This window comes from Haliotis rufescens, unplaced genomic scaffold (assembly GCF_023055435.1).
Source record: "Haliotis rufescens isolate VD_foot unplaced genomic scaffold, xgHalRufe1.0.p SCAF_8, whole genome shotgun sequence".
Classification (NCBI taxonomy): domain Eukaryota; kingdom Metazoa; phylum Mollusca; class Gastropoda; order Lepetellida; family Haliotidae; genus Haliotis; species Haliotis rufescens.
Window position 1 is genome coordinate 19295769 of NW_025964372.1, and position 23460 is coordinate 19319228.

The window sequence follows — 23460 nt, forward strand, 5'->3', positions numbered from 1 at the left end:
AAAATAACTAGGGTTAATAGATACAGAATTCTAAGTTTTTGTTTCAGAAAAGTAAACGGTGTGTGGGAGTTGTTTATCACATAATAAACCACTGCAACCATGAAGGGCGAAGTGGTTTATTCTCCCTGCTGTGTTTTATTGTACAATAAACAACAGCCATGAGTCGTTTGTTTCTTATTTGAGATATTAACATTATGTACAGCCTCTTTAAGGATCTTAATAAATGTAAGTCATGAGACATTGTGAGACACATGTGGAGTTAAACCAGACAAATTTCAAATCATAACAAATATGTCTCTTGTTTGCTAATCTGCTTACTCAGCATGTAAAAGATTTCTTCCTTCGGCATCATCCCATGTTTGTTTGTTTGTTTGTTTGTTTGTTTGTTTATTCCTGCGCTATTCCAGCTGTATGACATTAGCCTGTAAATTATCTAGACGGGACAAACTATGATTGACATCATGAGCATTGATCTACACAATTGGGCTACAATGACATCAGGGTGGTTGGGTAGACTAGTGGTTAAGGCGTTCACTCGTCATGCCAAAGACAATTCCGGACATTGTTACAATGTGTGAAGCCCACTTCTGGTGTCCACCAGTGTGTGATATTACTGAAATATTGCTAAAAGGGGCATAAAACCACACTCACTAACTACAAGGACATGCATCAACCAAGTCAGCAAGCCTGACCACCTGATCCAAATGGTTGCCTGTTGCAACCAGCACAGGACTTGCTGGTGATCAATTCTGATCCGGAATCTCCCCAGGGGGTGATGCATTCATGAAACTCTACATATCACGATGATGGATGATGGGTCGTCAACTTCCCCTAGGTTTCCCCCTGTACTTTTCAATATATTCAAAATTTAACTTAGTAATCCAGAAACTTCATCAGTTGTTACCATGGTAACATGTGGAAAAGTAACACGATCATGATGATAGCTTTCTGATTCTTTGTTCGGTTATTTCACAGGATACAGAGACGGGGTTTGAAGGTATTGCACAACATATATAACTGAATTATTGAATAAGTTGGGCTGGGACGAGTCCAAATTTACTTCCCGGGTATCCATCCCCCTATTAATCGACCCTACCTGGGTATCCACTATAGGTCTCAAGAGCTGGGTACCAAATGTCTGATTGGGTATAGTTTGACCCTACCCCTGGTAAAATGTATTTAGAGACACATATAAAACGATCTGGTCATGCATAAACTGAAATTGACTGAAGCTTTAATTGACTGAAGCTATGTTTTCAAACATTTAAAAGTCAGAAGAAATGCGTGCAGAGTCAGAAAGCAATGTGAGTATTAGTGACTTGTAGTGTAACCATGGAGTTCTAGTTTTTGTCATTAAACAATATGTCACGTGATTAACCACGGGTCCAGGTAGTCCTGTGGGTACCTGGGTCCTACACAGTACCCACCCGACCCGGGTACCCGAGTTACCCATCGCAGCCCTAACTTTATTTCATTAAAACAAACTGAACTTTAAAAAAGGTAAGACATTATGGACAAAATAAGTATGACAGACATCTGTTGTATAGGGTCATGTAAGTCACTCTTGTAAGTCACTCTTGTTAGTCACTCTTGTAAGTCACTCATGTAAGTCACTCATGTAAGTCACTCTTGTAAGTCACTCTTGTTAGTCACTCTTGTAAGTCACTCTTGTAAGCAAACGTCATGAACTATTTTAACTTCTCTAATGGTTTACACGAAGCAGTGTCACAGCATGAAAACGTATTTCAACTTGTTGTAGTCTCTGGTCATGCTGAGTGCTGATGAAAATCTGTTTGTGACATTACAAGTAATTCCAAGCCTCTAATTGAGGTAGCTACAATCCCAGGTGTGATGTCATGCAGCTGGGGTTCATGACCTCAGTTATGAGGGTTTATCTGTGCTGATGAGTCTTTCACACGGTGTCAGGTAAACATGTTGCTAAGCAGACTAACACGAGCTATAAATGAGAGAAGGTAACAAGTCAGCCTCCGTCTCTGTGTTACATGCTACTAATTCATTGTTTATCACCCAGTTTCACGCTGAACAACATACGAAAACTTTAATACACTCTGATAGTCATATACTTTCTAACCGTGATCTCACAAGCCTTACCCAGGGTTAAGCCCTGCCAGGATCTACTGAATGTGTGTTTTAGCTGACACACCCTGATAGTTGAGATTATAAATGAAACAGTCTTCAGAGGAGGGATTAAGCCTAACTCACTCACCAGGACCTAGCTGACACTCTTTGGTTACTGGAAATTATTTAGACTGCCCGGAGGCCAATATTAGGTCTAATTAGAATCATGATATTTTAGAATAACATATGTTATGGTTTATACAGGTGACTTGTATGTTATTGAGAACAAGACAGCCTCCGTGGTCCAGTGGATAGAGTGGAGGGTTGAGGGTTTTATCCCTGGCCACGTCACATCAAAAGACGTTAAAAGATAGTACTTGTTGTTACCCTGCTTGGCGCTCGGCATTAAGGGGCTAAAACAAGGAGTGGTCTGGTCGGAGTCAGTATACTGTGTCTGAGTGAGGTGTTCATGTTATGCTGTGGAATGGTATCTAGAACTATAGACATGATAGAAGTACAAGCAGCCACACACACACATGTGGCTGTATAAGTGCAATAATCTTGAACGTGACGTTAATCCCCATTTCACCTCACCACCGTATTGATAACAGCACCAATAAAGAGGAAGAGGCTTAAATGCAAAGTGTTACCTTGAATGCATTTTTATTATAAAATGTGAAAAAACCTCTGACATTTGAAGAACAAAAGTTACTAAATGGCGCTTTTATCCCGGTTTGCCTGACAAGGGCACTTAGTTTGGATTCCGAGATAAATCCCGGCATTCACCACTCCTGGGCCTCATTCCACAAACTGATCTTTAAGTGCTGAGGTGATTGTAACTCCGGGGCGGTCGGGTAGCCTAGTGGTTAAAGCGTTCGCTCATCACGCCGAAGACCCGGGTTCGATTCCCGACATGGGTACATTGTGTGAAGCCCATTTCTGGTGTCCCCCGCCGTGATATTGCTGGAATATTGCTAAAAGCGGCGTAAAACTATACTCACTCACTCACTCACTGATTGTAACTCCCATCATATACAATAATGAAATCACATACTAAAATATAATAACCATAATAAAAAATCATACAAAAGACAGGCTTACGATAGTCAAGTGCGAAAGAGCGCTTTGTGGAATGGGTCCTTGTTCTGAAAACAGCAGTTTAAATCCTAGACTGACAAAGAAATATAGTTATGTTTTTTAGAAATATATATCTACAAAATTAATAATAAAATCCAAATGGAGCCCTGAACAATGCTTAATAATTAGAGCTGAGGCAGTCCAGACTTGCCACATCATTCTTAACATGAGTTAGATTGAGTTTCTAATTTGTAATCTAGGGTCTGGGAGAAAGGTCCATCCATCTCATCCGACTGAGACACTTATCTAGCGTCACCAGCCATTTTGACTTTCCAGGCCAGGGGTCTCCAGTCAAGAAGATAAATATGGTGCACTGGGGACTCGTGTTCCTCAGAACTCACTGGTCAGCTTGACCAGTGAGGGTAACATCACAAAGCGTTGGCTTGGCATACACAGGAGTAGGTTATTAAAGAGGAGTGATCTAATGGTCTTGTATCCAGTGTAGACTCTAATGGAAGCTATTACTTGGAGCGTAATTCCTCCGAGGTTTCCTCGGCCAGTTAATGGTGGGTCTGCCCTACTGATCAACCTGGGGGTTAACAAGCCATGAGTGAATCAATACAATTCTGCCCAGATATGAATTACATATGCGACTCTTTGGATTACCAAAACATCACTTTGCAAGTTCGGCCACTGTTCTGAAGCTGAAGTCTACTCAAATTCAGATTGGTTTAATAGGCTCAGCTAATATTAGACCATATGATAACACTGCAAAATAATGCTGAGAGCAAAGTTTCGGCCAGTAAACTCAAACGTTATGGCTTAAACTAGAACCTGTTTGAGCCTTAGACTCTGATAAAGAGTAACCACTGGAAAGAACTGATGAGAGTGAGTGAGTGAGTTGGGTTTAAGGCCGCTTTTAACAGTATTCTAGTTATATCACGGCGTGTCAGCTTAATGTGGGAGGAAAGTTTGAAGTGATGCAGGTCTCAGACGTTTACCACCTTGGTGAAAGCCACGAGCACGGGTATGGTGCTGACAAACCTAAAAACATAATTGGGGCGAACCGGGATTCGAAACCACAATCATGTGTTTCTGGCGTGCCCAAGGGACACAACTCTGCACAGCAAATTGCGGCGCCTTAGACGAGTGGGCCACCTGTGCCACAATAACTGATCAGAAGTGTCCTCATGTGCAGGCTGAAAGTATAACAAGCTACAAGGAAATAATGTTCAACATTTTGACTTGTTTAAGCATTGTTTTGCTAAAACATAATGTGAACAATTGTATCATGAAGCTCTAAATGCAGAAAAATAAAAGCCACCAAATGAGACTTCATATTAACTGGTAGAACTGCATGGTATTATCGGTATACTTCAATACACGTCTCAAATGATAAGTATGGCAATATATTTTTTTCTTTTCCGATATACTTGGTAAACATGGTAACAACTTTCGATATTAATTGTTTAACATAACATCTACACAGAAATTCATTCATAACTCAATGCGGAAGTGTTTTTTGTCTCTCTGTGTTATCTCCCCTGATTCCATGACTATATACTAGCAGCGACTGACCATGCTGCAGAATATTTACTTTAGTCTGTGGGAAATAGAATCTGTATACATGTACAATCAATGTCAATCACTTAAGCATGTTAAGTTCCCAATATATCACAATATGTATCACAATTTACTGCAGTACAAATTGTTTGCCAGTACGCAGCCCTACAGGTGTCAGTTACTACAATGGCTGACCACAGTAAGCCTACTCTGTGATGACCTGTTAAAGCACTGCAGGAGTCTTGAACAGAAACATAAGAAATGTTGTGATTGACCCATTATCACGGCCACTGTCATAAAGTCGGGTCCAGTATTGATTTCTGACCAGTGTGATCCGCTTCTAAGAATGGGGATGTGTAATTTTGTTGTTAAAGCCAGGCTTCCTAGGCTGATCTCCGACAAGGAAGCTGTAAAGGACAGGTTGTTAGTAGGTATCTAGAGGCAGCAAGTAGAATGATGAATACTAGCAAGTGTTCATATAATCGCACTATACATATATTACTATGGGGTTGGAGTTGTTTGGTCACGGTTAACAAGCTGATTAAAGCCGGTTTGAGGCATTGTATTGTAAGCATGGTAAATGGTTTAGAATGTATCCCTAGCACTGTGTCATCAAGGACTCATCTGGACCCACTTGCACAAAGCGATCTTAGCACTACAACTATTGTAAGCCTATGTTAAAGTAGTTGAGTTACGATCATCTTAGTGCTAAGATCGCTTTGTGCAAGTGGGCCCAGGGCTGCTCAGCAGCGGTAGAAACTAACAGTTTCAGTCCGCTAGTCCTTATAATGATAACATATCGCAAAACCTCTAAAAATGGCAAATTTCTACCAGTGCTTATAATACCTTTACTACTGGGCAGTTTGGCAAGGACTAGTGCCAATTTCTAACGCTGCTCAGAGGCTGATAATCGGCCCCAAGTCTGCAGCAAATGACAGTATAAATTCCAAATTTGACTGTACATTTACGCAATTCCTTATAAATTACAAAAATAAGAACAGTTACAAAATCCAAATTTAAACAATATCGCAATTTGTTTCCAATTTGCCTGCCAAGGGCACTTAGTTCGAATCCTGGATAAATCGCTGGAAATGCTTGTCGGCATTAAAGAGAAGATGACATCAGGTGGTCAGGATCATTGACAGTGTTGGTTGCGTGTCATCGTACTCCTTAGTGTGGAATGCTGCTCATAATATCAGCCATTGGTTTGCCATGGCTAACGTGATGATGCTGGAATATAACAGTCAGAACAAAATAGATAAAATTGGTTGTATCTTGGAGCCAAGATTTGAAAATTATTTCACAGGATAATTCATGTAGCTTCACATGTCTCTAAGTTGTTCTCCAAGACTCATAGATTGCGATATATGAATATGATTTAATTTAAAAAATAAAAAAAATTCCTGTATTTTGTTTTATCTGCATGTTCTATTTTTATGTTACAGTTGAATTTGAAGATGCTATCAACGACGCACAAAGACGAAATTTTGGTAAGTAAATCAATTTTGTATCTATATATGTCCTCATGGTAGTCAGGCTGAATTATTCAACAAGGTGGCAAGTACAATTAACTTTTTTGGGCAGTGGGGTAGCCTAGTTGTTTAAGTGTTTGCTCGTCACACCAAATGCCCAGGTTCAGTTCCCCACATGGGTAAAATGCTTGAAGCCCCTTTTATGGTGTCCCCCGCCGTGATATTGATGGAATGTTGTGTAAAACCTCATTCATCTTTGGTTCAAATCCTGGTTTGCCCCAATTATGTTTCTAGGTTTGTCAGCACCATACACCAAAGAATTACAAACATATGAAGCTCCCCTGCTGTGGTAGAACTGAATAATTTTCAAACCGGTTCAAACCCTACTCACTCACTCACTCCATACTGTGAATATTGCCTGTCACTGAGCAGTACTGACAAAGCTGTATATCATCATGCTTCCTCACTCAATGACAGTGAAAAGATCTATCATTGATTTGAAAAAGCAATCAATGATTTATTAATTATTAACATAATTGAAATATGCTCAATTATAGAACATGAAACATGAAACCATCCCATCATAAACAAAAGATTAATTCGAACAACACTAGTATCAACAATTGTCTGACTAGGGTCTGTGTCTAACACTGTTTCTTCCGAACATCACTTATGTCAGCTATTGTCTGTTCATTGTTTGTTTTTACCACTGTTTCTTTGGAACAACTCTAGATGTCAACAATTGTCTGACTAGGGTCTGTGTCTAACACTGTTTCTTCCGAACATCACTTATGTCAGCTTTTGTCTGTTCATTGTTTGTTTTTAACACTGTATCTTTGGTCCCTTCCAGGAAGTGAAAATGAACATATAAAGGCTGACATCCCTAGTCAAGCGAAAGATGTGAATCCTCCTGCGGCGTCGGGCACAGATCCCAAAGCGCCAGAAACACCAGCCACAAATGGCACAACGCACTCTCCCAAAGGCACCCCACAGCCACTCGCCGGCTCAGAGCACAAAAATATCGGTCCACATACATCCATGTTTGGTGGAACTGATGTAATCTTTTTAGGTGAGTTGACTACGGAACTCATTCTGGGGTTGGTTATGTCAAATAATAATATAGGCTCACTCCCGGAAACAAACCTGGTTCAACTAGACCTAGAGGTTAAAGGGAGGTTTTGTTTGATGTAAGACTTATAATAAACAATGTTGTAAACAAGAGCCCATGTGACTGTCAGGTTTAGTTCCCCTTATGGGTATATAAGTGTTTCAGGACGGTCAGGTAGCCTAGTGGTTAAAGCATTTGCTCGTCACGTCGAAGACCCGGGTTTGATTCCCAACATTGGTACAATGTGTGAAGCACTTTTCTGGTGTTCCCCGCCGTGATATTGCTGGAATATTGCTAAAAGCGAAGTAAAACCAAATTCACTCTCTCACATCAGTGTTATATTGTGTTAAGCTAAGTCTTAATGCCTCTTCCTCTATACTGGTCCTGGGGCAGTAGGGTAGCATAGTGGTTGAAGTGTTCACCTGGGTTTGATTCCCCTCATGGGTACAGTATGTGCAGCCCATTGCTTGTGTCCCCTACCATGATGTTGCTGGAATATCCACTCTCTTACATGCAGAGTTACGGCTACTATGTGTTTTAAGAGGCTCTCATGAGACTTTTTTGCCTGCTTCTGAAACATCTTTTGACCCAAGCTGATTGTCTTCAAAGAAATTTCTGAGGCTGCTAACATGGAAAAAAGAACTTTCTCATTGTACGATTTACTGTAGGAGAAATTTACAAAAATCCATCTATTTTGCCCAGGCCATGTTTTTGAACGTGATAGTATCTTTAAACAATCCATCAATTTTGCTCTGTCCATGCTTTTGAGCGTGATAGTATCTTTAAAAAATCCATCTATTTTGCTCTGTCCATGCTTTTGAATGTGATAGCATCATAGGTCTAACAGGTCTAAAGCTTTCAAACAAGCAAGACAGCTAATTGTAACATATTTTTGAGTGAGTCAAAATGAAAGGGCATGCACACAGTATAAAAAATGCTGATGTAAGGATGAGTTGACATGTATTATATAAGCAGTAAATACAAACCATACCTCACAGTAAGTGGCTGACTGACTGGCATCTCCCTGTTGTATAACTATGTCTGTCATCATGCCTTGTGAGCAGCAGGAGGTATATATAGGCCAGGTCCCTTTGTCAGTCAGGTGAGGTATATAAGCTTCTTTGTGAAGTTCAGGGTCAAGCAAGACATCCTATTGGTTTGTTATCAACTGTTCATTGTGTGGACTAGTTAGTTTCTGAAGTGGAAAGTTGTGATATTCTGTGTCTAGACCAGCCATTTTGTGTTTTCAGTGACCGTAGCCGCGTGCAGTGTGGCGGGCTTGATAGGCATCATAATGGCTGGGGTGTGCTGGTACAAGTAAGTTCTTCACTTGATTCTTAATTAACGGACTGTAATTACACTGTAATTACACTGTAATTACATGAATAATTCATCGTGGTGTATGATACATGGCGGTTGTGAACACGACTCGGGGCCCATGTCCTCCGCAGTAGACACACGCAGATGTGATGCTGGAGTGAAGCACAATCGCTTTGATTGGAATCGGGGTGTTGTGATCTCGACCTGATAAGTTGCTGAAATAAATACAGCTGTGATGTCTTGCCCTGATAAGTTGCTGAAATGAATACAGCTGTGATGTTGCCTTGACCTGATAAGTTGCTGAAACAAATACAGCTGTGATGTTGTCTTGACCTGATAAGTTGCTGAAACAAATACAGCTGTGATGTTGTCTTGACCTGATGAGTTGCTGAAACAAATACAGCTGTGATGTTGTGATGTTGTCTTGACCTGATACGTTGCTGAAAGAAATACAGCTGTGATGTTGTGATGTTGTCTTGACCTGATAAGTTGCTGAAACAAATACAGCTGTGATGTTGTCTTGACCTGATGAGTTGCTGAAACAAATACAGCTGTGATGTTGTCTTGACCTGATAAATTGCTGAAAGAAATACAGCTGTGATGTTGTGATGTTGTCTTGACCTGATACGTTGCTGAAAGAAATACAGCTGTGATGTTGTCTCGACCTGATAAGTTGCTGTGATGTTTCTTGAACTGGTAGGGGGGGGGGGGGGGGGGGTGCAGGGGGGGCCCAGTCGTCTATGATTAATATCATTATCAAGTTTTAAAGTTGGTTTAACACTATCATATACTATTGCAATAGTGCAAATAGCCCAAATTGTCAGCCCTACTGAAATCTGGCTTGTGGCTGAAGTTGAGACTATCAACACACACAGGATATTTGTCTCATGTAACAATTTTACTTTGCCAATCCTGCACAATACAGAAATAGTGAAACACCATGTTCATATGCCTTGTGGAAAAAGAGAGCATCAGTCCTCAAAAAGTGAATATTGATCTCTCTGTTTTCACACGCGTGGTGTAAAGAATGTTTTCTATGAATCCGTGACACAGGAGCATTGATTACTGAAGGAGTCGTGTAGTATGTCAATACACTGTTTGAGAATCGAGACGATGGCAACTTTGGATTCAGCTGTTGCATTGGTTTCCACTTGCTCACAGACATAAGCCAAGGGGTGAGGTAGCCAAGTTGGTCAAGTGTTCTGCAGTCCTGGGTTTGATTCCACCATGGCACTATGTGTGAAGCCTGTTCCTAGAGTACCACATTGTCATGTGGCTGATATATTAATATGAATGATATAAAAATAATTATTAGCTATTATACATACATGTCTTTTCAGGGCTACTTCTTCCCCCTTCATCAGTGAATTATTATCTATAATATCCATACTATCCTTTGTCATGATTATATCCAGCCTCTGTATACCTATAAAGATTCCCGACCCGTGCAGATCTGTGTTAGAATAGGTCTTCAGCAACCCATGCTTGTCGTAACAGGCAGCTAATGGGATCAGGTGTTCAGGCTCGCTGACTTGGTTAATGCATGCCATCATAACCTGATTGCGTCGATACATGCTCATAATTTCAATTATTTGATTGTCTGGTCCAGACTGTATTATTTATATATACCGTATTTGACGTAATAAACGCCCCGCTCTAATAAGAGCCCACCTCAATATTTGCTAATATATTGATCAATGTACACAAGATTTATTTATTTGTGTATAATACGCAATCATGTGTTATATGCACCCTTAATTATGGGCAATTAAATTCTGGAAAATATATTTGTCGTGTATGATACGCACATACTTTTCTTTTGTATTATTTCAGGATGTCATCATAAACTATGAAATTTACAATCTTTCAACTTTTTTTTTTGTCACCAAAATTATATTCTAAATTTCTAATTACGTCGAATACGGTAGCTGGAATATTGCTGAGTGCAGTGTTAAACAAACAAACAAACAAACAAACATAACAGTTGTGACATTGAGGAGTGAGATGAAGTCCTATGGTTCTCATGACTGTTCCATTCTGTCCTGGTAATGTACTTTCCCAAACAAACAAACAAACAAACATATAAAGACTCCCATAAGTCCTCTAGCTTGAGACCAGATTCAGGGAGTGTTAGTAGCCTAGTGGTTGAAGCTTTCACTTGTGTTGCCCAAGGCCCAGGTTTGGTTCTACACACGGGGACAATGAAGGAAGCCTCTGTCTCGTATTACTGGAATGTTGCTTTAAGCAATCAGATTGTTAGATATTTTATTGCATTTCCAACTTTGTTAATGATAAAGAAGAATGTCCCATCAAAATGTAATAAAATCAACTTGTCAAGAAATTATTGCAATATCCCAGGTAGATTGATTAAATTTGAAGTATCTTAGCATGAAGGAGAGGCTCTGATACACATCAAATCATAGCAAAGCATGTCTTCACCGTTTCTGTGGCAACACAGGTGACAATAGTGACCAGATCTGTAGATATTGTCCTGCATATCAAATAGAAGCGTAGAGTATCTTTACAGTTTGACTGGTAACCAGTCGATAACGTACTGCACATGAAACGAAATCTTTCTTGCGTGTGGTGCTGACCGATAGGGATCTTAATCAGAGTGAATCTGACATTTCAGCCTTGCTCAACCGATCCTGGCACGTCTCTGTAGATCACTCAAGTTCCTTCCCAGCGAGTGACACCTTCGTTACACTCTCGGTAACATTGCTGCCACCAGTGTGGGTGCGGCCAATACAAGAATCTTGAAATTTGCCCTCTAACCCCAAATCTAGTAACATTTCTACTTTTGTTTATGTGTTTGAGAATGCCATCTTAGTTCATTTTGAAAAGGGCGGCACGGGTGGCCCAGTCATCTAAGGCACCACGGTTCCCTGTGTAGAGTTGCGTCCCTTGGGCACGCCAGAAACCTATGATTGTGGGTTCGAATCCCGGTTCACCCCGATTATGTTTCTAGGTTTGTCAGCACCATACCCGTGCTTGTGGGTTTCACCGAAGTGGTAAACATCCGAGGCCTGCTTCACTTCGGTCTTCTCCCCCCACATTAAGCTGACACGCCGCGATATAACTGTAATACTTTTAAAAGCAGAAAGAGTGTTCGGCGTCAAGGCAGTCATCACTTGTTTGTAAACATAATTGTCCGTCAGTTGCAACTCCAAGCACGGTTGTAGCCACCTATCACAGTGGGGAGCTTTGACTGGTGGCAGCTATTATAGTATAGCAAGCTTGGCGAAGGGGATGTCGCTTTGCGGAGCTTGTAGATCACAGTGTCATTGGTGCCCTTTGTAGCTGAATACCAATATGGTCTTTTACCATTGATGTAAATCATACACACACATACAAAAGTCTTTATCTAAAGGAGTTATTGATCCAATGACTAAGTTTGTTTTACAGTGAATGATTCTATCTCTGGATGACTGACCTAAATAAATGCCCTGGAAACTGATAAAACAAATGAATATGATTTGCAATGATAATGTATCAAGATGGACAGCTGTATCTCCGGATACAGTGTTAGGGGTGATGTGGGCAATATTGATCAGTTTCTCAAACAATGTGGTTGTAGAGTCACGGAATCTAGGCCACACACCTGACTGCCTGATTGAGATTTCTCATTAGGAGTTGGACGCTTCTTCATCAACGCTTTAAAAGTGTTAATTCATTCACCAGATGTTTTTCACAATTATCCATAACTTCCTGGTTGGCATGCTTGAGATTATTTTCCTTTGACAGATTTGGTTCAGATTGTCATTTGACAAGCAGTGTTTGAAATTATTTTGTTTGTTGTTGTTTGTTGTGTCCAAAGGGCACATATATCCTCTCATTGTGAGTGACCGCCTCCCTGGTCTCGTGGATTAAGAATCTGCCCAGAGATCAGAAGCAGGTAGCACGATTCCCGTCTACGTCCTTCCATAAGACATAAAAATATAGTACTTGTTGTTTCACTGCCTGGCACTCGGCATTAAGGGGCTAAAGTCAGGGGCTCTGAGTCTGAGTGGGGTGGTACCCATGTTAAACTGCGGCAAGGTATCTCAGTATATACAACTGGCATTGGTCCTGACAAGTGCAAGCATGCACATTGCTATATAGGTGCAATAATCTTGAATGTGGCGTTGAACCCCCATTTCACCTTACCTCATTATAAAAGAGACTCCCTGTAGGGAATATGGATAAAATGGCAGTCAGTACCCATTATGGTCGCAAGAGCCGATTTGAGATAGGAGCAGGTGGTTAGAACATTATAACAATCCTTTTCTAAGTAGACTGTTCCATTGATTGTGAAAGTGATAGGTCCACTTCAGAGCCATCTTGCTAATAGATTTCTTTTGTGGTCAGGCTATCTGAAGCACTGTGATAATTGTCCTGGCAGTGATTTATAGTCCAGTACAAAGGTGTGGTATAACACATATTACCCTGACACAACCGTGCAGTTTGCATGATATAACACATACTCATGTAATGTTTCAAAATATCCTGATTCTTATTGAGACTTATCGATCAAAATTTAACAAAATTCGAATCAGAATATGCTTGGCGTGAAAGTGTTTTAGACTGATGTTTTGTGTGACAATTATTATGTCAATGGCACTGGTCCTATTGGTTCTACCAGAATTAATATTTCTTTAACCATTTTTTATAAAAAATGCAATTCAGGTGTTTTTAAGCAGTGTATCATATTCTCAGCTTCATGCAGTACAATGCTTTCCATCACTACTGAACCCACAGTTCTCATGAAGAATACAACGTCACTGTTTGAAGGATCACTTTTTCATGAAGCACAGGATGTGTCTACATTTACAAGTGATATTTCAAACCTTCTGAAGCATCTCCTTGCATGACCAGACATTTTCAAGATGAAGGACTTATTCCTAGTTGAGAGTCTTCCCTTCTTCCCTCCAGTCCAGGAACTGTCGTGTCTTTCAGAGGGAAACTGCCGACAGTGCATTAATCTGTATCCATGCAACCATGGATCCTCCACATTTTTCAAGTGTTGTGTGTGACAGAACAAGTCATCCAGCAGGTACCAGCTGTGGGGGGGGGTCAAGTGTTCGTGGCACGAAATAACGTACTTCACACAGATTACACTAGGTGTTGAATTTACTGATCTTCATTTATGAGAGCTTCTTGTAGGGTCCCTGTGGCGATTCTTTTTTAGAATTTGATCCCCAGCAACCTGTTTGTTGTTGTAAAAGGCAACTTATGATGCTTACCAGATCAAGTGGTCTGGTTCGATGTCTTTGTATTGCATGTCATTGTATCCTAATGGTGTGGATCTTTGCTCATAATATCAATCACTGGATTATCTGGTCCAGACTCCATTATGTAGCAGGAGTATTGCTGAATGTGGCATTGATAGCAAAGGAAGAAAGAAAAAGATTATTGTTGGGGATGAAATCCACTGACAGTCCTAAAGGAACTGATAAGAAGATAGTAGGCTGATTAGGTTCTTTCTTAGGTACAGGGGGCACGGGTGGCCCAGTCGTCTAAGGCGCCGCGATTCGCTGTGCAGAGTTGCGTCCCTTGGGCACGCCAGAAACCTATGATTGTGGGTTCGAATCCTGGTTCGCCCTGATTATGTTTCTAGGTTTGTCAGCACCATACCCGTGCTCGTGGGTTTCACCGAAGTGGTAAACGTCTGAGACCTGCATCACTTCGGGCTTTTCTCCCACATTAAGCTGACACGCCGCGATATAACTGGAATACTGTTGAAAGCGGCGTTAAACCCAACTCACTCACTCACTCACTTAGGTACAGTTGTAGAGACATTTCGGTGTAGATTCTAACCCCATTATCCAGCAAGTCAAGGACTTTATCATCCATACCATCATCATGATCATGTGTTTTGTTACTTGCAACTTCAAAATTTCTCTTGCTACCTCAATTTTAAGGACGAGACATTCATAAATGAATTGGTTGACAAGCTGTCAGTGTCGAGTCATCATTTTAAGTGCAACAAGTGAAGTAGCCTTTGACATTGTGGTGTTTTCCTTGAAAATTGCTTGAATTTTATCTCCAAAAATCTCTTATGAGCTGTGAATAGAAATACATACAATTACTTCCATTTTATTTTCCAGAATTACATGCTAATGTGAATGGAGTATTCAGATCACACATCATAACACCCAATCACAACTATTATAGACTGTAATACACATTTTCACTTCAATTTCTTCCATTATACAAGAAAATACAATTGACCCTATTGATAACCCCTTGTTATCCATGTCGTGTGTACAGCAGTATAGGTCTCATTAGTGTGAATGAGTGAACAGAGAAGCAGGGGATGGACATATCCCCTATTAAATCCTCTCCACTTCACTAGCCATCTCTGTGGATGTGACAGATCCTGCCTGGTGAAAACACGTCAAATTCTTACAGTGACATTTGAAGTTTTTACCTGACTGATCACAAGATCCTTGGTCTCAATGGCACTGGAGGATTGCCTTCTATGTGACTGGAAGTGTACATTCTCGCTCCTTGTTTTACACTTTTGGATATGTGTGGGAGTATGTTTTCACTTTTCAGACGGAATGAAAAAAAATCTAAAACGAAAATGTCGGGGTGAGTTGTTTGGGTTGCAGTGTTCAGACAAATGTCAGGTTACGTTATAGGATCTTACTCTGACATTTGTACGGAGGTGGTCGGTTGGGGTAGATTGCTGTGAGAAACTGTGTGTTCTCCATTAACACTTTGTCTATCCTGTTATGAAATGTATCACACACATTTGTGTTGATCAAGACTCGTATTCTCCAACAATCTCACGGTGAGGATTAAGTAGGCAGGGTTTTACATGATGCAGAAATGTGCATCCAGTAAGCATGAATATATAGAATGGAAGCAGAAAAATAGTGCATCCCAAGGGATGCAGAATAATATTCTTTGTACCCAATTCTTGACAAGAAGTATGAAGGTTATGTAATTAATTAAAGTACTTATCAATTCTTACAGTACAGTAGAGTAGACTTCACCATTTCATTACTTTACAGGAACCTCATATTTCGTGTAAGGCCTCTTGACCCTTGAGTTTCGTAGGTCAAGGTAAAACCCTGAATGTGTGACTGAGAGTGTGAGTGAGGCTCATGTAACGACTGTTTATTGTGAGGACTTTGATGTTTTTTATTTGTAAAACAATATGATATCATTGTTACCATGTTTTATATGTGATGGATGTGATAGTACTAATGTCATGTATCTTCTTCAATGATTGTCAGCAAGTATTAGCCTGTTATCTGGAAAACACTCAAACACGGGGAAAAAGGGTCTCAGATTTCACTCCTCCACAAAGCCTTCATGGAGAATACAAAAATGCAGTTGACAGATCGTGACTGGAATGACCTCCGTTTTGTTCACTTATTGAACGTCTGAGTCCAATGTCTGCAATTGAGACATCAGCCATTATGGCTGCAGTGTTTCTAATGCCGACCACTGCATGAAGTCACAGTTGGCTTATTGCTGGCCATGATGGCTGTGCAAAGTGTAACTAACTCCAAAGCACAAGGTGATGGTCAGAGCTTATTGCTGGTCATGAGGTCTACAGTGTTACTAACACCGACTTCCATGCAAGGTCTGGCTAGGAACACTTTACCTTCCATGCAAGGCCTGGCTAGGAACACTTTACCCTCCATGCAAGGTCTGGCTAGGAGCACTTTACCTTCCATGCAAGGTCTGGCTAGGAGCACTTTACCTTCCATGCAAGGCCTGGCTAGGAACACTTTACCTTCCATGCAAGGTCTGGCTAGGAACACTCTACCTTCCATGCAAGGCCTGGCTAGGAACACTTTACCTTCCATGCAAGGCCTGGCTAGGAACACTTTACCTTCCATGCAAGGTCTGGCTAGGAACACTTTACCTTCCATGCAAGGCCTGGCTAGGAACACTTTACCTTCCATGCAAGGCCTGGCTAGGAACACTTTACCTTCCATGCAAGGTCTGGCTAGGAACACTCTACCTTCCATGCAAGGCCTGGCTAGGAACACTTTACCTTCCATGCAAGGCCTGGCTAGGAACACTTTACCTTCCATGCAAGGTCTGGCTAGGAACACTCTACCTTCCATGCAAGGCCTGGCTAGGAACACTTTACCTTCCATGCAAGGTCTGGCTAGGAACACTTTACCTTCCATGCAAGGCCTGGCTAGGAACACTTTACCTTCCATGCAAGGCCTGGCTAGGAACACTTTACCTTCCATGCAAGGTCTGGCTAGGAGCACTTTACCTTCCATGCAAGGTCTGGCTAGGAACACTCTACCTTCCATGCAAGGCCTGGCTAGGAACACTTTACCTTCCATGCAAGGTCTGGCTAGGAACACTTTACCTTCCATGCAAGGTCTGGCTAGGAACACTTTACCTTCCATGCAAGGCCTGGCTAGGAACACTTTACCTTCCATGCAAGGCCTGGCTAGGAACACTTTACCTTCCATGCAAGGTCTGGCTAGGAACACTTTACCTTCCATGCAAGGTCTGGCTAGGAACACTTTACCTTCCATGCAAGGCCTGGCTAGGAACACTTTACCTTCCATGCAAGGCCTGGCTAGGAACACTTTACCTTCCATGCAAGGCCTGGCTAGGAACACTTTACCTTCCATGCAAGGTCTGGCTAGGAACACTTTACCTTCCATGCAAGGTCTGGCTAGGAACACTTTACCTTCCATGCAAGGCCTGGCTAGGAACACTTTACCTTCCATGCAAGGTCTGGCTAGGAGCACTTTACCTTCCATGCAAGGTCTGGCTAGGAACACCCAACCCTCCATGCAAGGCCTGGCTAGGAACACTTTACCTTCCATGCAAGGCCTGGCTAGGAACACTCTACCTTACATGCAAGGTCTGGCTAGGAACACTTTACCTTCCATGCAAGGCCTGGCTAGGAACACTTTACCTTCCATGCAAGGCCCCCAATTTGTTGAAATGACAGTTGTCATTGTCTTTGTGTTCTGTGAGTTATGTTCCCATCTGTATCAACTAAAGCAGCTGGTGTTGGAGGCTAATGTTCTTTCTCTCAGTGCACAATGGTCATAATTGGCAGCACAATTAGGTTAATTCTGTAATTGGCTGCTGGAATCTTATTCACAGCCATGTGCATTATTTTATATGCTTGTGATGTAAAACATCAACTAGAGGGTGTTGATTAAATTAACACATTGTTTCCATGTAGTTGTCGCCTTTATTATGAAATAACTCTGAATATCGGACAACCATTTCTGATATCTGTTTTAATTTTACATCTGTCTTGAAAAGTTTTTTTGGGTTGCTTCCCTTTGAAAAGATGAATCTGTTACAAATAGGCCAAAAGCTTATCATGTTTCATATAGATGCAAAGGTTGATAAGTGTAACAAAATGGCTAATTCACATTCACCTTGTATCTGTGTGATACGACCACATAGCATGCTTGCTGTGATTGATGGATTATCCCCCTTTCATCAAACAAAATGTGCTAAAATCATTTTGAGTCTACTGGCCCAAAATTGTATTTTGGCATCATTTTCAGTAGATTTTAATGTTTACTTTATGTAAAAGCTGTAACGTGAGACAGATTTTTTACTAGATTCAGGCTTCAGACTTGTGGCAAAAGTCAAAGACTGCACAGGTCAATCCACATTCTATGGGTTAATGTTTTTTGACGGTTTAGTCTAAGGAGCCAGGGCAAACGGCATATGAAGTGGGTCATGAATTTGCAGTAGTTCAGTTGGATGCATGGCCCCAGCATCACAAAGTGAAGGGATGATGCATTCACTGACAATGTGGAATAATTGATTAACATCCAGCTTTCAAAATCTTTCAAATGTTATTGGTTCTGGATGCAAATGGGAAATGGTATTGCCATGAGATATGTAAGTTAATTACCGCCCTGGAGAATGTATGGAAATTCATTCATATGATGCTTTTCTGTTATTCTTATGACATTCATTCATTATATTCTAACAGTTTACACACATTTTAGTTTGGTATTAGCATCAAGCATTGCTGCTATCCTCTGGCTCCCATCAAGTCACTCAGTTTGTTGAATTACCTCACAGGAAATCGTCTCCTGTGGCATACAGGCAGCAATAAATATCTGTCGTTTCCTCAGTTGTTTTGGTATTAATTTCATTGATCGATTCTCGTGGGTCTTACGCCAGATTTCTGGAAAGGCTCTGTGAGCGTGTGTATTGTCAGGTTGACACACTTAGTATCTCAGAGGTTGCCATTTCAAGCTCTGACAGATCTGTCAACTTGTGGCTGTAGTGTGTGCGGGGGTGGAGGAATCTATTGTGGTTCAAACACCGGCAGAATATTGACCAGAAACCAGATTAACTGGTGTGAATGTTTTGTCTACTTCATGAGCCATCATGTAATGCTGGATCTTCTTGTGTTCTTCGTCATGTCAGTTTAGTTCCATTCAAAGTATCTCTGACATGTTAGAGCTACCAACATTTGCAATCTATAATTTCGATAAATTATGATAAATTCAGGATTGTGCAATTTCCGAAGATATTAATCCAGTCTGTGCTCCAAACTCTGGAGACTACTAGCCAGGGCAGTGCTGTGGGTATCATTTCCAGTAGAATTAATTACTATATGGATTTTTATTACCTGAGCTTTCAATGCCGAACTGCGGTATAAACTAACATTTTTAGTCCACTATTCCTTATAATGATAACATATAGCAAAACCTTAAAAATAGCATATTTCTACCAGTCCTTATGATACCTGAACTATTGGGCAGCTTGGCAAGGACTACAGGACTAGTGCCAATATCTATCACTGCTGAACAGAATTATACAAGACTTGGGCTCTGGACTGGTGGCTTAAGTTGCAGACTGTTAATCTCAACAAGTGGACTGCTGCATTTGTCAGATTAGATACCAAGAGTGCCTTAAATAGTTAAAAGGTTAAGAACTACCTTCCCACTTGAACATACTTCATTTAATGTACAGATATTTAGGCAGCATTTTATGAGCTTAATTTCAGATAAAAAACTGAATTCTTTATTAGCTAAATGGGAAAGAAATTTCTACATGTTAACTATAAAAGTGTAATGGAAAGTTTATTTACAGAACCTTTAGCAAGGTAATACATCAAATACAGATTATTGGCGAAGACTTTGTATTTACTGAACTTGGCCACTGACAGCCTCTGTATCAGCTTAGGGGCGGTAGGGTAGTCTAGTGGTTAAAGCGTTCGCTCATCACACCGAAGACCTGGGTTAGATTCCCGACATGGGTGCAATGTGTGAAGCCCATTCCTGTTGTCCCCCTCCGTGATATTGCTGGAATACTGCTAAAAGCGGCGTAAAACCATACACACTCACCATACTGCATCAGCTTATCTTATTACATAGGCCAGACTGCTAATAGGTGATAATGTTAAAAAACTTTTCAGTTACCATGGCTACAGACAAGACTGAAAATATCAGTAATTGATTTATTATGGCTAAAGGTCTCTCATAATTACGTTTTTATAAATTCTACCTGTTTTGCTGGTTGTCTTCAATCCTTAAGGAGATGGGAATATATATGCTAAATAGATCCCAGTTATTCTCTTTGAACTGATCTGAAATGTCCTTATCACTGACGAATCAATTCCACGGATATGTCATCAGGGTCCTGAGATCAGTGCATGATGACAGTGCCACCTTTGAAGTAACTCCTGATTGAATTTGTCATGCTTCCACACACGCAACATGGTAGCTCACAGAAATATTGATTGGGTCCAAACCATTCCATCAATTAGAGCTAAGGGCTGGATGAATCGCCCGAGTGTCTTGTGGGGAAGAATGCCATATTGTTGGGCTGTGTCGGCGAACCTCTCAACACTTGATACAGGTATACAGGTGTTGATGAAGCTGGTTATGGATGGTGGCCATGTAGACAGGGCTGAGGAGGAACTGATGGCCAGCTAACACATTAGCGAGTATAATGGAGTCTCACTGTGGCCTGAGAGGATCTATTAACCTTTAAGAGAAACCATAATCAAATTAGCTTGTGTGGTGATCATTGGGTCTAGAAGGTAGCACTTCAGTGTGTAACTACAGGCTACATGTAAACTGGTCTTGCTCTATGTAGACAGGTCTTTCTGTATGTAGACAGGTCTTTCTGTATGTAGACAGGTCTTGATAAAGGTAGGACAGGAGTAGATAGCTACAGGCTGTATATAGTCAGGTATTGATCAAGGTAGGACAAGAGTAGATAGCTACAGGCTGTATATAGTCAGGTCTTGATAAAGGTAGGACAGGAGTAGATAGCTACAGGCTGTATGTAGTCAGGTCTTGATCAATGTAGGTCAAGAGTAGATAGCTACAGGCTATATATAGTCAGGTCTTTATCAAGGGAGGACAAGAGTAGATAGCTACAGGCTGTATGTAGTCAGGTCTTGATCAAGGTGGGACAAGAATAAATAGCTACAGGCTGTATGTAGTCAGGTCTTGATCAAGGTGGGACAAGAGTAGATAGCTACAGGCTGTATGTAGACAGGTCTTGATAAAGGTGGGACAAGAGTAGATAGCTACAGGCTGTATGTAGTCAGGTCTTGATCAAGGTGGGACAAGAGTAGATAGCTACAGGCTGTTTGTAGTCAGGTCTTGATAAAGGTGGGACAGGAGTAGATAGCTACAGGCTGAATTTAGTCAGGTCTTGATGAAGGAAGGACAAGAGTAGATAGCTAAAGGCTGTATGTAGACAGGTCTTGATAAAGATAGGACAGGAGTAGACAGGTCTTGATAAAGGTAGGACAAGAGTAGAAAGCTACAGGATGAATGTAGACAGGTCTTGATAAAGGTAGGACAAGAGTAGATAGCTACAGGCTGTATGTATACAGGTTTTGATAAAGGTGGGACAAGAGTAGATAGCTACAGGCTGTATGTATACAGGTCTTGATAAAGGTAGGTCAAGAGTAGATAGCTACAGGCTGAATGTAGTCAGGTCTTGATAAAGGTGGGACAAGAGTAGATAGCTACAGGCTGTATGTAGTCAGGTCTTGATAAAGGTAGGACAAGAGTAGATAGCTACAGGCTGTATGTATACAGGTGTTGATAAAGGTAGGCAAGAGTAGATAGCTACAGGCTGTATGTAGACAGGTCTTGATAAAGGTAGGACAAGAGTAGATAGCTACAGGCTGTATGTAGTCAGGTGTTGATAAAGGTAGGACGAGAGTAGATAGCTACAGGCTGTATGTAGACAGGTCTTGATAAAGGTGGGACAAGAGTAGATAGCTACAGGCTGTATGTATACAGGTGTTGATAAAGGTGGGACAAGAGTAGATAGCTACAGGCTGAAAGTATGACACAAGTCACAATAAAAAATACACTTTTGTTTTTGGCAGACTCAGCGAAATATTTCCAACTGAAAAAAGGCTCTTCATCAGCTTTTATTATGTTTATACATACATCTCAATACTGAATTGAGGTTAAGTACTGGTGTCGACTACTTAGATTTCATGAAACAAGATATCCGTATGCCAGTCTCCATATGTTAAAAGCATTTGACGAAAACGGTCAAACTAACTGGGTTTCTTATATAAGACAATTATCGTTTCAAACTGGGTTTTCATATGTGTGGTTGCCTCAGGATTACGGCGATATGAAATGCTTCATGGTTATATTCAAACAACAATGTAAATATATAGAATTTCAAAACTGGCATTACAAAATCACAAGGTGAGGTTTATTCATCTTATAAATCAGTACTTGAACCAGAAAAATATCTGTCTACTTTAGCATGTTAAAGAGATCTTCTTAGAGCTTTATGTAAATTCCGTTGTTTAAGCCATAATCTAAATGTACAGAAAACTCGATTTAATACAACCACAGAATCGTCGTTTAGTATATGTATGAAATGTAACCTCTAAGAAATAGAAAATGAATACCATTTTTTGTTAATTTGTCCTTTTTATAAAAGTAGTAGAGAAAATTTAATTCCAAAATGTTACCATGTGCAACCATCCGTCCCAAAATTTATCAGTCTTCTATCTACCAGAAATGATGGTATTATTAAAAACCTGTCCATATATTTAAAAAGACATTTACCTATGTAAATACAAATGTCAAAAAAGGTTAACGTTTGTTATAAGAAAACTTGTGCATGTGCATAGTGTGTATTATTCCTGTAAATGAACTCTGGGCCATGTGGCCTTCTTTCATGAAATACACTTCTTCTTCAATACTGAATTGCACAGCTTCAGAATAACACAATTGTTCTCATTGAATATTCGACAGATAATTGTTTCTGGAATAAAACTGAACTGCCAAAACCTATGAGTCCACTGGCTCTTTGCTTCCTCTTATGTACAGTTTACTGTTATCAGGGGGCACGGGTTGCGCAGTCGTCTAAGGCACCCCGATTCGCTGTGCAGAGTTGGGCACGTCAGAAACCTATGATTGTGGGTTCGAATCCTGGTTCGCCCCTATTATGTTTCAAGGTTGTCAGCACCATACCCGTGCTCGTGGGTTTCACCGAAGTGGTAAATGTCTGAGACCTGCATCACTTCGGGCTTTTCTCCCACAATAAGCTGACACGCTGTGATTTAACTGGAATACTGTTAAAAGCGGCGTTACACCAAACTCACTCACCCAATTACTGTTATCATATGGTATAAGCTGAGCTTACCAGACCAAACATAATTTCACTCGCCCTAGCTTCAGACAAGTGGCTATAGCTGCAGGTTGGGACATATCAAGGATTAACTACGTGTTACATTTACTGTGACGTCCAGCTCCTGCAAGGGATTGATGATTCAGTCAGCTTTAATTGCTGCTGAACAAAGACAACATTGTTGGAGGTCATTTGAAGCCAAGCTGACTCTATTAGCAGTACTAATTAGGAGCTGACTAATTGTCTGACAATTAGCCACAGACAGTA

General features: G+C 40.7%; 1 protein-coding gene across 1 annotated transcript in view; it reads left to right on the forward strand.

Annotated features, from left to right (window-relative positions):
• Window positions 1–23460, forward strand: part of LOC124142476 (neural proliferation differentiation and control protein 1-like) — a 53584-nt gene that overhangs the window by 19197 nt on the left and 10927 nt on the right. Inside the window, exons 2-4 of the mRNA XM_046510962.2 lie at window positions 6165–6209; window positions 7042–7260; window positions 8550–8616. Coding sequence (XP_046366918.1) covers window positions 6165–6209; window positions 7042–7260; window positions 8550–8616 — 331 coding nt within the window. The remainder of the gene's footprint in view (window positions 1–6164; window positions 6210–7041; window positions 7261–8549; window positions 8617–23460) is intronic.